The following is a 14448-nucleotide window of genomic DNA, read 5'->3' on the forward strand; positions in this document are numbered from 1 at the left end:
TATCCTCTCTATTCACCCTATGGTCACATTTTGCAGAAATACATCAATTTTCGTTCTGAAACCCCTTCCAGATCCAGTCCTGGCTCCTCAGTATTTACACATTTACAAGAGACAATCCCTCACCCAATTTCTGGGGGTGAGCCTGGGGCGGGAGGGGGTGAAGGGTTAGCATTACCTATATGACAGTCCCCGATACTGCGTGGTGACATCAGAAAGGTCATTCGGTTTGGAGCCAATTCCATTGCCAGCCTTTTGAAAACACACCAAAGTCCATAGAAAAATGAATAAGTCAGAGGAAAGGGAAGCAGGCAGTTCCCAATGCATCTATCATGCGGTGTGAGCAGACCCTGCACTGCCGGAGAACAGGCTTGCATTCTCCCATGCTCCTTTCCAGTCATTTGCCCTCCCTGCCTCTCAGCTGCCTCCTAACTGACCCGAGGACATGACTTGCTGAGCTCTGGTCCCCACAGGATTGCTCTGATGACGAAATCGGATCATGGTGGCAAAAACAGCTTTGCAAACTCCGAAGTGCTTTGCATGTATGAGACATCGCCGTATAACTACTGCAAGCCCTACACTCCGAACTCCTCTTAGAAGCACGAAGGAGGGGGCACCTGGGTGGCTCAGTGGGTTAAGCCGCTGCCTTCGGCTCGGGGCATGATCTCGGGGTCCCGGGATCGAGTCCCGCGTCGGGCTCTCTGCTCGGCGGGGAGCCTGCTTCCTCCTCTCTCTCTCTCTGCCTGCCTCTCTGCCTACTTGTGATCTCTCTCTGTCAAATAAATAAATAAAATCTTTAAAAAAAAAAAAAAAAGAAGCACGAAGGAGCCTTTCTCTAGATTGGAGTGGACCGCAGTGGGCAGGCTTGTCATAAACATCACATTTCTCCTCTTTGCCTCTGGGACATTCTGTAAGGCAATCTTGTGGCCTCAGAAGTGCTGCCAGAAAGGGGTCATCTGGGAGGGCTGGAGCCCTGTTTCTTGGAAATTCACAGCAGAGCTTAAGTCACGGTTGTGGAGTCTCCTGCTTTGCATGCAGGTGCACGGACAGAATATATGTGAGGGTTTGAGCTACTCCTCAAGTGTAATCCAGAGGGAAAGGAGCACCCACACAGGTGGGTTCAGAAGGTTATTTTGAGTTGAAATGACATCTTTTCTGCAGTTGTTAAAAAAAGCAATTGTGAGGTGTTCGCTCCTGAAAAAGATGTCCCCTTGCACACCTGATTGAGAAAGTGACTGCAAAATCAAACCATTGCCACCCTCTGGGATGGACAGGGCCAGGCTGGGGGCAGAAGTCAGGGGTGCAGACCCTGGGACCAACAGGTGCAGCTTCCCCCACCCCCCACCCCCCATCCCCCACCTGGGGCCCAAGCACCCTTACGGTCAGGGAGTCCCCCAGTGCAGCCACGACTTGGATGTCTGCCGGTCTCAGGGCGTGCACTGAAAAGACAAGCGGACATACTTGAGTGCAGGGGAAGGAACCTGTAGTCAAGAGTCTAGGGCTTCTGACCTGAAGCAAGACCAGAGGCATGACCTGTGTGTGTGTTTGGGCCACGGAGACAGAGGTTATATGAAGGATTTCCTCAAAAAAGACTCAACAAACAAATCCTGGGCCTGTGGGAAGAGTGGTGCAGAGGCGGGGGGGGGGGGGGAGGGGGAGGGATGGTGGCAGGGTGGATGGACGTTGGGGAGGGGAGAGTGGAATTTACACATGGTGGGGTGGGAGGCCAGCTGTGACCTTGAGGGCAGGGCCACCTGGGCGCTGGACCATGTGAGATGAGCAAAGGGTCTGAGGCCCAGCCCGTTTACAGCTGCATTCTGAATTTCCGCCAAGAGTCTGAGAAAGACTCACGTCAGCCCTTGCCCTGTCCCAGATTGCTTCTGAAGCCTCCATGGAAATTTCTGGCCCTCTTGCAGGGAGCAGTGATCAGAGAGCCTGGGGCCCCAGGGCACCCCGCAGAGCTGACTTGCTCCTGGGACTTGCTGGGCAACCCCCCCGCCCCCCCAGCTCTTGGCCTCAGGGAGGTCACACCACTAGGCTGGGCCATTAAGAGAGAGCTCCTGGAGGTCCCCGACTAACAGGCTGAATTGAGGGCAGCAAACAGTTCTTGGCCTGGTCACCTTGGGTCCTGTGGGGTAAAGACATCGTTGCACAGCAGAGGGGGACAAAGCCTGTTCCAGGCAACCACCCAGACAGGAAGCAAGCAAGCCCCAGCCCTAAAGCTGCCATTGAGTTACACATGCCAAGTCTTGTCAGAGCACTCGTTGGCCTCCGAGTGCTTTGGGGGGGCCTGGGTTCTGATGTGTCCTAAGGGGTTTACCTGAGGTGGGTGTCGAGGAAGAAGGGGCTCTGTCCCTGCAAGGCAGGTGGCTCCCATGACCCTAAAGGCATAGAACAAGTCATAGAATCTCAGGGTTGAAAGGGACCAGAGAGGTTGGCTGGGCATCAAACTCGCTTGGAGAGCTACACCAAACACACCTGGATTCCTGGTCCCACCCTGGGGAGGGACCTGGAAAGGCACTTTGAGAAGGCGCCCTAGATGATCTTAGGCTGGGGTCCGCTAACCTAGTTCAGATCGCCCACCATCCAGGGCAAGAATCGGAGCACTGACACAATAATCCTAGCCCACCCTAGCCATCTCTGATTCTACAGCCTTACAAGGATAAAACTCTCATCACCTAGGTCTCTGAAGCGTTCCGACTGGCTGTCCCACCTGGGCTGTTAATCAGTGTGGCTTATGCTGCCCACCGCCTGGTCTGAAGATGTAGGTCAGCAGACCTTACAGAAGAGCATTAATCTCCCTTGGCTGCCCACCAGGACCCTTACCCACATTGCCTCCCCTGCCACCTTGTGGGGCCAGTCCCAGCTTGGGGACTGCCCACCCTGCTGGCTGGAGGGCCACAAGGAGGAAACAAGCTCTTACCTGCGCTCTGTTCTTGTAGGTGCTCAGAAATGGCCAGACCTGTGAGAAGAGGGCCGTGAGCAGCTCTAGCATGTTCGCTGGCTTCCTGCATGACACTTCCAGCCTCCCCTGCCCACGTTCCCAAGCCCCTCCCCGCCAGGCTGACCGCTGGGGGCTCCCTCCCAGGATGCACTGAGCCTTCTCTGCAACCTGAACTCTTAGGAACAGCTAGCATAAAGCCTGCAGTGGCTCCCAGGTGAGCAAGTCTGCTCTCCGCTCCCCTCTCAGCTGGCTGGGGTGGCTGCATCCCCTCCCTTTCCCGCCCCTGCCCCTCCCACCCCAGTGAGTGCATGTTGCCTACTCTCCAGACCCCTTGCCACCACAGGCCACTCCCACCCTGCCCAGGCAAGAAAGTCAGGTGCTTTGAGGTCCTGCTCCATGTAAGCCCTGGCTCAGAGGTTCCCAGTCTAGGCCTGGGATCCCTCTGGGAATGTGGAGGACATTGTAGAGGGGAGGGAGCAGCTCCAGAGGTCCAAGTATCCCTCTGGCCATTTGTGAGTGAACATGGAGGCGGGGATGGGTCTGCTTTGCCTTCCCAGGTAATGTCTGCTTTTCTAGCTCAAGCTTTCATTTGACCAGCCCCTCCCCCATCGCCCTAGCAGATACTCCAGGTCTCAGTTCCTCCATCTTTCTATCCAGCCACAGAGACAGTAGCTCCATGGAGACAGGGTATCCTTTCTGCCCCATCCTGGTCTTGATGTTCTCCACTGCCCCCTAGTCTCCAAAATGAGAGCTGGAAGGTGCTATCATGTTCCCCTTCCTGGGTGTGTGCAGGCTCCCTGGGACATGGAGAGACAAAGGGACACTAGGCAACCCCAGCCACAGGTGGCTGTCGCCCCCTTACGATCCAGCCAGATGGGCTCTGTGGACGATCACCTGGAGTCTGGGGTGGGAGTGGGAACTAGGGATGAAATGAGATGAGAAACCCGAGAGATGCTATAATCCTGTAAAAGATGCCTCAGATAAACAGACCCGTTGACAAGGACGAGGTTCACATGCTACCTGGTTCGGACAGGTGATATTGATCTTGTATTCAAAGTTGTGCTGTGTTGTCTTCTGGCCAACAGGTTCCAGCTAAAGCAAGAAGTGGAAAGAGGTGGCAAGAAGGGAGAGGTCAGGCTGCAGGTCAGGGCTGGGGAAGGAAGGGACCGACACAGGCACTGTCATTGCTATGGGGAAAGGGGAAGGGGATCATACAGCCTGAGCGATGGGCCTCTGAACTCCTTCAAAAGCTGGCCAGGGTCTTTCTCCTACAGAGAGAGAATAGGTTTTCCTACCTCGGTGGTCTTACCATGCTGTTCCAGAGGGCACTGGCCGCGTGCGCGTGAGCTTTGCTGCTGAAGTGGAAACAGTCAGGAGCAAAGAAAGAGCTGTCCGGCAACCCGTCCTGGTCACAGGGCGTAAAGAGGGTCCGTGTTGGAGGATGTCAGGGACACAAATGACACTCAGAATGGACCAGGCTCTGAGGGGCTCCCCTACATCCACCAGGCTTGCTTTCCTTACCGGCGTCTTTGGCATGTCCACTTTCTCGAAGAACGGCTGTACGACCACCGTGAAATCCTCTCTTGTGTCGTACCGACCGCTCTCAACCAGCTGGTGAGTCCCCTCCTGCAGGAGGCAAAGGGGTCAGGGGTCAGGGGGGTCTCCCCACCTCTGCTCGGGCTGTGTGCCACCTCTTTCGCTGCCATAGAATTGAACAGAGTCCGCCCCTGGAGTGAAATCAATCTGTAACAAAATCTCAACTGATCAGGAATCAGTTAGTTACTTTTTTAGATCAGACTTCTGCCTCAACCCCAACCTCCGCTCGCAGCGGCGTGTATCTGACCTAGGCTGTGGGGGAAATAAAGGAAAGGCAAGGAAAAACCCAAGATCATCAGCTTGATCTCCTCTGGAAGCTTCTGATTGAAGACTGGGACGGGGGTGGGGGAGGGCATGAATTCAATGTAATGACTTTTGGGGGATAATCATTACATTTAATTTACTTCTGTCCTACATTTGTTCAGAAACTCAAAGGTGAATCAGCAATGATATTTAATGCCCATTTATATCATCTGTGCCTGGTGTGTGTTTGGGGGGATCAGGCATGCTCCCGTGCATACACCCTTCTCTGAGACCCTCAGGTCTGTCCAGGAAGGTAACAGAGCTGTTACGCTCATAGCATCCCATTGGGCTCGGTTCCAGGAGGACAGGTTAGCCCAGTTCTGGCTCCAGGTTCTGCCAGCTTCTGCCATTTTCACTGTTTACAGGATTTCTACCATTTGGGGCCAGGACTCTGGCTGGAACAGGCAGTCAGGAACATCAGTGGGGTCATTACCAAAGGCGCCACATGTACTTTTCCCCGGGGGAATGCTTCCCCTCTCTGGACCTATCTTTCCTCATCTGTAAGTGGAGGATGTGTGGCCAGGCCTGGACCCTCCCTTAGATCCCTTCCAGTGCTACTGGTTGTTCTGTGAAGAGCCACAATGGCCCACAGTGGAACCAGGCCCCTCTTGGGAAATGAAAGAAATAGCGTCTAGAATGCCTGGCACATGGTGGTCATGAATAGCAATGATCATCTCCATGGAGAGAGATGGGAGTCATAGCTTTTGCAGAAAGTAGGGAGAGGAGTCCGCCAGTGGGTGTGATGGCCTCCTGCAGCCGACCATGAACTTCTCCTGGATCTCAGTGGTAACCAACATTAGACCTGGGAATGGCATCTGAACCCACTTCCTATGTTTGGAAAAACTCCACCTATATGAAGAGCAGCCCGCCTCCCACTGTACAAAATGAGGAAGACAAATGCGGGCTCTCCCAGTGACCCCCACTCTCGGGCTTAGGCACACACCAGGGCCCCTCCAAAGCTAGTGCGAGAAAGAGGGACAGCACAGAATCCATTCTGATAAGGGTGGCAACTGCGGCCGATTCCTAGAAGCAGCAGTGACATTGGTGTCCACAGTGTCTCCACTGAACGAGTTCCTTGGTCTGATTTTGATCCTTATGCGTTGGTCCCTAGAATTTCATGATGCCATGATTTCTGGTGCCTCCACCTCTGATCATAGCTTTTTAACTCTTCCAGACGGTCTACTTAACTCTTCCAGACGGTCTACTTAAATAATCCAACTGCTTAAATTAACCCACATCACATACATTTTTGTTGCTTGCCTCCAAGAAGCTGTTCTACTTGGAACAAACAGGTTTGCTCTCATGGCTGTAACCTTGGCTGCTTTCCTTCTCCTAGTCCAGGCCATGGACTTCTGCCTGCCCGCAGCAGAAGGAAGTACGGCTGGGGAGTCACCCAGAGGGTGACAGATAGAGGCTCGTTCCCTCAAGCCCTGATACCCCTGATGGGAATTGGTTCTGTTCCAAGGAGTCCATGAGTTTTAAGGGGGGATCCATCCTGGTAGCTGTTTGCAGCCTACTCTAGAAGAACCAGAAGGCTACCATTGCCCTCTTGAGTGACTGGATGATTATTTTGGGGGAAACTGAAGGTCATCAAGGGAGCCAGCTTCTCTGGCCAAAGACTGGGTGGAAAAAGGCCCCAAATGAATAACGCACAGGATGTCTGGAGATCATCGGCTGACTCTCTTTCTCCCTGTGCTCCCCCAGAGTACAGGCTTCCCTGGGAGAGGACAGCAAAGGACATGCAAGTCATCTCAGTGAATCCTCTAGACTCTCTTCGGTGGAAAAGGCTTCCCAGCCAGGAGTCAGAAACTCACACACACTCTCCAAATGGAAATATTGTGTGTGTGTGTGTGTGTGTAAGGCTAAGAACGGAGATTTGGTGAAGTGTGTTGAGTGACTCGGCTCTACAAGCTTGGTGCAAATAAACCGAATCACCGTCCCTATGGTCTTGCAAGATGTCTTCAAATCCGCAAACAGCTCACTGGTCACCTCACACCCTCACACTGGACAGCGGGGATCACGATAAGGTAAGCATGACCTCATTTCTCACCGGAGCAAGGAGACCACACAGCATTTCTGGTGCGGTCTCAGAACCCGTTCTCAGCTTACCTGGTATTGCTTATTCACTTCGATGAGGGCGGCAAGTTCGGTTGAATTATCCTCAAACTTCAGGACACAGGGGCACAGGTTCCTGTGGACCGAACCAAGAGATGCCTCACCTCACCAAGATCACTGTCCAAATGCATGACACTGACTTGAGATTCACAATCTATTTGACCTAGAGGTGTTAGAAGTCAGTGCTAATGGAAGTCCCGCCAGATGAAGCTGGAGGAAGTTCCCCAGAGCTGCATTTTCTCATGAAAATGAGCCAGTTACTTCTGACCTCTGCAGGAACGACTTCCGGAGCTGGTTACCTTATGACTGTGTGAGGACAGACCCGGCAACAGAGGTAAAGCACACCTACTTTTAAATAATAACAGTGGCAGCAATGCTCAGAGTAAGGGCTCACACGTCCTGATGCTCACCGTGCCAAGAGTTTTATGGGTATTAACCCATTTGGTTTTCCTCTCAGTGAATCAAGAAGTTGTATTATCATTCCCATTTTATAGAGGAGAAAACTGAGGCTCCATGTGGTTAAGTACGTGCTCAAGGTCACATGGAGACTACGTGTGGGAGCCAGGACTTGAACTCTTGTCTGTCTGGTCTGAACCTGAGCTCTTAATCCCTCGTTAAACTGCTTCTGTCCAGTCTGTCCCTCTGCTCTGGTTGGCCACCTTGCCCATCTGGGCTTTTGGTCTGGGGATGCGGGGGGGAGTGCACAGGGCGAGGCGATCAGAGTGTGCATGGCTCAGAAGAGACCTGTGCCTCCAAGGAAAGGACCACCACGGAGACAGAACGGTGGAGAGGCGGCAGGACAAGGTGACCTCGAATTTGCCTAACCTGGCAGTGAATGACTTGGCCATTACAGGGCTGAGAAGAGACCTGGAAGATGCCTTCTTCTGAACTGTTAGCTTTAATTGTCTGAAAACCCTGCAGTGATGGGCAGCAAGAGACTTTTGGATAAGCTGCGTTGAGACGAATCCACTGAACCCCTGGGTGGCCCAGTGACTGGAGAAAGTGGGAGCCAGGGGATGAGTCAGCCGCTGACAACACAGCGCGCCTGACACCGGCTGCCTTCATAGGCACGGGTCACGCGGCAGCCGTCCTCCCGCTCACGGGGTCCTCAGGCCTTCCCCGGCTGAGGGGAGACCTGTGAGGTCTGGGCCCCCAGCTGAGGTCTGGCAGGCATCTTCAGGGGGGTAGCCAAGGTGCCGCTTCATTTGCAAGAGCAAATCTGGCCCTTGTGAATTATTCATTCACTCCCTCAGCAAACAGGCGCTCTGCTGTGTGAGCCGTGACTCATGTGGGGTGGGGGGGGTGCAGGGCTGTGGGGAGAGGCACATGAATCATCACCACGTGCTGTGCTCAGGGCTGTCGTGGGGGCCTGTCAAGGGCTACAGGGCTGGGGAGGACACTGGGGTGGGGCACAGCCCGGGACCTGGGCTCAGGGTCCAGGGGAGGCCATGCAGGAAGGAATGCTGGCAGAAATGACCATGCTCAGGTTAGAAGGACATCTTAATCCAGAAGGTCAAGGAGAGGTATCATGTCAGAGAGGGAGCTGCCTTTGGCTCTGGAGATGGGGGATGAAAAAGGCCTTTCCAGGGCCTTCCCAGGGCCAGGGCTCTCTGTGCTCAGAAAAGAGTGTTCGCTGATTCTAATGTGAGGTGTCACCCTCTCCTCCAGCAAGTGGCCGTAGCCCCACAGTTGTGATTGCCCAGCCTAGGACACCCTCACCAGGGAGAGGTTCCCTCTGTCCTGGAAATGGGGCTCGATGGGGGGATGTTCTGCTTACACTGACTGGTGACCTGTGACCCGGCCCACACAGGCCCACTCCATTCCTCACGCTTTACTCTTCCCTCCCAGGAGAACTGAAGGGTGTCTTGAGCTCCCAGGACAGCCAGGAGGATGGTCGGGTGGTGACACAGACCCTGAGGTTAGCTGAGGTCTACACTGGGCTCACAAAAACCCATGAGGCTTCATCAGACACACACCTCACACACCTACCCTTGGACTTTAAAATGAATCAGAGTTGCTTTCTGCTGAGGATCCCCTGGTGCTTTAGGGAATGGGGGAGAAGCTTCCTTCTCACCTGAGGATAAGCCTTGGGCAGTTGACCTTCATCTCCTGGTACAGCTCCCTCAGATTGATGATCTCCAGAACCTTCACCAGGTTCACAAATGCCCGAGGAACCTGAGCAAAGGCAAGGCCAGTCCCCAGGAGAATAGAGGCCTACGGCTCCAGTCCCTCATCTAGGTCTGGGCCAGCCTCTCCTGCTGGATACCTGGTCTGAGGTCTTCCATGCCCCACCCACCTCCTTCATCCCTCCCCATCTCCCTCCCCCCTGCTTTTGACACCTATGTGTTCAGGCTTCTGGAATCAGGACAGTGGCACTGTCAGTGCTGGCTTCCAGGGAAAGGAGAGCAGGAAGTCAGAGCCCCTCCAGGCCATGTCTGAGGCCCAAGAAAGACCGTTGGTTGAGCTGCTCAGAGGCCACACAGTCCAACGTACATACCTCAGCATGGAGGATGTCCAGAGCTTTCCCGATGTTGTCCGTGAAGTTCTGAGGAGAATAGCGGGCCTGCGGGAAAGGAGAGGTCTAACACCATCCACCACCTAATTTCTCTGTGGACCAGGCTCATTCATGTCTTGGGTCCCCTTCTTCTTGTATGTTAGCCAGAATGGGTGACATTGAAACATAAGGTTGGTCTAGGGTGCCCCCAGCCTGCAGACCAAACCCACCATCCTTAGGCTGGTCATGGCTGTTACCTCCCCAGAAACCTTGTTTTTTGCATAAAGTTATGGAAAGCTCTGAATCCACTTTGCATTAATTAGATGCAGGGACTTAGCTAAAGCATCTTGCATCTCTGGGCCCCTCTAGAATAGGTGTTGGAGCACGGGACTTCTCAGATCTCCTGCGGTTTGAATGTTCTCTGGTCCCATGGCCCGAGCTCTTCTGCCTTCAAGCCTCAAAGTGCCTGGGGGCCCCATCAGATCACTTAAAGACATGATCATAGGGGAAGGGGGTCCTGTGAATCCCCTCCCCCAAGAATAAACACATTTTATGTTATTTCTTCTAACCTCCATACTTGGTGATTTTTAATTTTTTTTTTAAGTGGAACCCTTTCTGTGGCTAAAATCTAACCAAGACCTTTTCCATCAAATGACTCAAAAGTGGAGCAGAGGCCACAGTCCAACTTCCTTACCTGCTTCACTGACAGCCGTACGCCCACAGCAAGCCCATCACATCCCAGAAAAACCCTGGTGACTTTGAGGCTGTGACGGGTCTGGGGACCAGGGTTGCCCCTTGGGACAGAAGCTCCCCAGGCTCAGCAGGACTCCCCACTTCCCAATTTTGCTCTACTGAATGTCATTTTTGAGCCCTAGTTGGAAGGTCTCCTGCTCCATTTACTCCCCTGACTCCCCCCACCATCCTACAAAACACAAATTCCCATGGAAATTCTGACTTTGGGGCCACCATGTTGTCCTTACCGTGTTATGGTGCATTTTCTCTACCTCCCTCCCTGACTGTGAGTTCCTTGAGGACAGAACTGCACGGCTCAGCACCTAGTACGGTGCCTGGCCTATAATACATGCCCAGGAAATGATGCCAGACATTAAAGACATTCTGTTTATCGGAAAACACTATAAACAAAATTAAATGGAAATCGACAAACAGGCAGCATATTTGATAAAGGGTTAGTATACTTAATATGAAGGATTTCTAGAGATCCATAAGAGAACGATAAATACCTAAGCAGAAAGTAGCCAGTGGCCTTCATATAGAATTTATCAGGAGGAATTCAAATGAGTATGAAACAAGGGACATAAAGGCTTCTTCCTCCCTACTCATCAAATAAATGCAAAATTTGAAGATACGAGTTTTTCATTTATTAGATTAGCAGCTATTAAAACAAATAACATACATTGACAGATGGAACGTGAGGAAGGAGGCATAATTGATGTCAACATTCTGGAGGCAGTTTGGCTATCTGTATCCAAGGCACTGAAAATGTGCAGCGTCCCCCCACAGTGAGATAGAGAGAGAGATTCGTGCTAAGTTAATATGGCAACATGGTAACAACTGTAAAAGCTAGGCGGTGGGTAGATGGGCATTTACTACATAATTCTCTGCATTTCTCAGTATGTTTGGAAATTTCTTGATAAAACAGTAGGGGAAATGTACATACCTTCTTGCCTAAAAGTCTTACTATTCAGGGCATGTATCAGGAAACTATTAGGGGTGCCCATTGAGTTGGATGTTTCTCCTGGTGTTATTTATAACAGGCATAATTAGAAGCAATATAAGCTAAATACACGGTAAATGGTAACAGTTAAGTAAAGTATGGCCAATACGGGCTATTGACTAGTTATATGGTCATTAAGAATTATTTTATGGAAGACTACTGACATAGGATCATCTTCCCAATGGATTGCTACTGTAAAAAAAAAAAAAAAAAAAAAAAAAAGCAGATCACCAAACAGTATCTCCAGAAGGAAGCTATTTTTAGCAAATAATAAAGTAACTTCTCCCTTTTCAGAGAAAAATGCCAGAGAGACATTTAACAAAATGTTAGCGATGGCATTTCTGGGTGTTGTAATTACAGAAAATATGTTTTTTCTTTGTGCTTTGATGAGATTCCAGTGTGCATTGCTTATAAAATTAAAAAAAAATTAAAAACCTATTATTTTTAAAGTCAGCTGAATTGAATGTAGAAGAGGTACAGGCACACCTAGCACAGGCAGAAAAGGTGGAAGTTACAAGAAGGCCAATTTGGGCTTGACACAAACACTACCAAAAAATTGGTACTTGCTTATAGTACTAATGAGAGCAAGTTAAAAAGCTGCCCATCACTGGGAATATTCAACAGCTAGGTTCTCTGGAAGGCATTCCTGCGGCAGGTGGGAGAGCAGTCAACAGGATTTGTGGGGTTTGTCCAGCTCAGAGATTCTGGGGTTCCAGGAAGAAGCACCACACATGCAGGGCAGCAGCCTGGCTCTTGGGGTTCCCATCAGCTTGGAATGACTTGGCTCTGAACCATGCCTAAATGTTTGCATTAGGAAATCATTTTTTTTTTCCCATTCAAAACAGAGACAGTAAGGCAGTTCGATGCTGGAAAAAGGAGCTGACTTTAATGATCTATACGAAGATATGTCTGATTTTTCTAGATCCTTGGAACATTACCTTGGTTTCTAGAATGATATGATCAGGTTATAAAACCTAATCAAGATCAGTTTCATAACCAGTTCTATCGAGTCTTTGCCTAGAGGTGAATGCACTCTTGGTCTCAGGGTTAATTCCAGGTTATAAGCCCCAAGTGCCAGGCCTACAGCACTTGCACTAGCCATCTGGTATGGAAATCCCTCCCTGGGGGAGTCTTGAGTTAAGGGCCTTAGAGGCTCACCGGGTCGTTGCAGAAATCACAGAGATCATTGCCTCCTATGAACACGGTTATTATCTTCCAATCCTCCTGAAAATTTATTTTCTGAAACGAACAGGAAACAAACAAGTAAGTGCCTTGCTCCAGAGCAGAGTCAAGAAGACAGAGTACCAAACCCTGGCAGGAATGGGTTCTCACCTCCCGGAGGGTTTAATGGACATCACTATTTTCTATTCTGTGGTTTTGGGGTCCTGAGGTCATAGGTCACCAGTTGGAGGAGCTAGATCACTTGTGGTTTTTAAAGGTGGGTTCTCTGCACTTCCATGTGGTCCCTGACCCTGACCCTCTCTGTCTCCATGGATTTCTCCGGCTTACTCCCTCTTCCGGGGAATGCTAGCTCAAGCGGGCCTAGGAGACTGGGACTGTGAATTACCGTGTCATTCTTCATCAGGTCCACCAGCCTCCTGGCCTGAACAGGTAAATCCCTGTGGACACAGACGGACAGAAGTCAGGTAATGAGCAGAGACCATGAAGCTGGGGCAGGGAGGGGGCTTGGCAGAGACGGTAGCAATCAAACAGGCAGCAGGAGATTGGACTGAAGGCTACCCTCCCATCCCAAGCACCTTTTCCATCCAGCCTCCTCTGGAGGTGGAGGGTGGGGGAGGGAGGCATTATGACCTTGCTTCGGGACAGGCAGGGCACTCAACATGTGAGCGGGGGACTTAGCGGCATGTTTCTTTTCCAGGCTAGGCTCACTCAGGGCAGACAGAGGCTGCATGTGCATTTCATGTCACGCATGGCTTGGTATGAGCCTGCCTATGTGGGTGCCGTGAGCTTTGCCTGCAGGGCACCTGCACCATCAAGGTCAAGTCAAACATACCCAGGTTTGACATTTAGTCACCTCCTGCTAACTGCGGGAATGTAACCTAAGTATGCCGTCCCCAAAGACTGCAAACATGGAGATAAAACCCTGTATCTTCAAGGGTCCTGAGGAGCAGCACATGAGACAAGCAAAGCAGCCTCATGGACTAAACCCCCCACCTTTTGGAGCCAGGCTGGGCCCAGCCCCGACCAACCGGGAGAGCTTGACAAAGTGCTTAACCTTGCAAACCCTTAGTTTGGTCCTGTGTAAGATGTGCATGGGAAGCACACCTTCTCCACTGAGTTGTCGGATGCATTAAATAGAGAATTTAGAGCAGCACGTGGTAAGCCTCCATATTAGCAACGACCCACTGAATCCCGTCTCCTATCACCACCGCCATCCCCCGTCTCTGGCACCACCCCAGCAGGACACAGTGGTTGGCATGTCTTCACTATTAGCCCAGCTGGCCTGGTCTTCGTCACAGGGGACTAGGCAGGTATCAGATCTCCTGGGTGGGGATCTCCTTGCGTCTTGGTTCCCTCATCACTGGAAGCCATCAGGACGCCTGCTCTGAGGACCAGAGCTGGATGATTACTTGACCTCTCTGAGCCTCAATATCACCGTTAAGAAAACCTGGGTGTGTGACCTGCACAGAACACGGGGCTAGTAAACGTGAGGGTGCCTGCTAGGTTGGGCACAGCAGGTATATAAGATGGGTTATTACCAGACCTGGGCTAGGGCCTGCCAGGCACAAGGACTACAGGTCATGTGGTCGAGGTGACGCATTTGTTCAGGCCACTTTGCCTCTTTGTGTTACAGTTTCTTCATCTGTAATATGGGAGCAATCGTCACTAACCCCACCCTATGACTCAGGAAGTGCTCGGACGGATGGATTACTTGCACAAAAGGGCCCCACGGCTTTGAGGAGAGCAGGAGAGAGATCCATGGTCATATGAATCATGAATTTTATGTTCTCCACCAAGGACTCCTTCTCGGACGCCTCCCTGACCTAATCAAGCTGACAAACGTCTCTCTGGATACCACTAGTTGACATATGCTTGGAAAAAACCCAAAATTATGGTAATATTAATGCAAAAATTTGGGGCAGTCAATTGGATAGCCTTTCACCCTTCTCCCACCAAAAGGAAGACGAAGCCACAGAATTTATTATGAAACGGATTAGGTTTTGGAAAAATCTCTGATTTGGATGACTCCCGTCCTGAATAAATGGGAGTTACTCAGGTGAACCGTAGATCCGGGATGGTGTT

General features: G+C 51.3%; 1 protein-coding gene across 1 annotated transcript in view; it reads right to left on the bottom strand.

The window, feature by feature from the left end:
• The window catches only part of PLB1 (phospholipase B1), a 120827-nt gene that overhangs the window by 40703 nt on the left and 65676 nt on the right, over window positions 1-14448 (bottom strand). Inside the window, exons 22-33 of the mRNA XM_044261845.1 lie at window positions 12752-12803; window positions 12343-12423; window positions 9453-9518; window positions 9030-9130; window positions 6950-7031; window positions 4463-4567; window positions 4251-4346; window positions 3962-4033; window positions 2921-2959; window positions 2318-2378; window positions 1378-1436; window positions 176-249 (exon numbers count right to left, since the gene is read on the bottom strand). Coding sequence (XP_044117780.1) covers window positions 176-249; window positions 1378-1436; window positions 2318-2378; window positions 2921-2959; window positions 3962-4033; window positions 4251-4346; window positions 4463-4567; window positions 6950-7031; window positions 9030-9130; window positions 9453-9518; window positions 12343-12423; window positions 12752-12803 — 888 coding nt within the window. The remainder of the gene's footprint in view (window positions 1-175; window positions 250-1377; window positions 1437-2317; window positions 2379-2920; window positions 2960-3961; window positions 4034-4250; window positions 4347-4462; window positions 4568-6949; window positions 7032-9029; window positions 9131-9452; window positions 9519-12342; window positions 12424-12751; window positions 12804-14448) is intronic.

Source organism: Neovison vison, chromosome 8 (assembly GCF_020171115.1).
Source record: "Neovison vison isolate M4711 chromosome 8, ASM_NN_V1, whole genome shotgun sequence".
NCBI lineage: Eukaryota > Metazoa > Chordata > Mammalia > Carnivora > Mustelidae > Neogale > Neogale vison.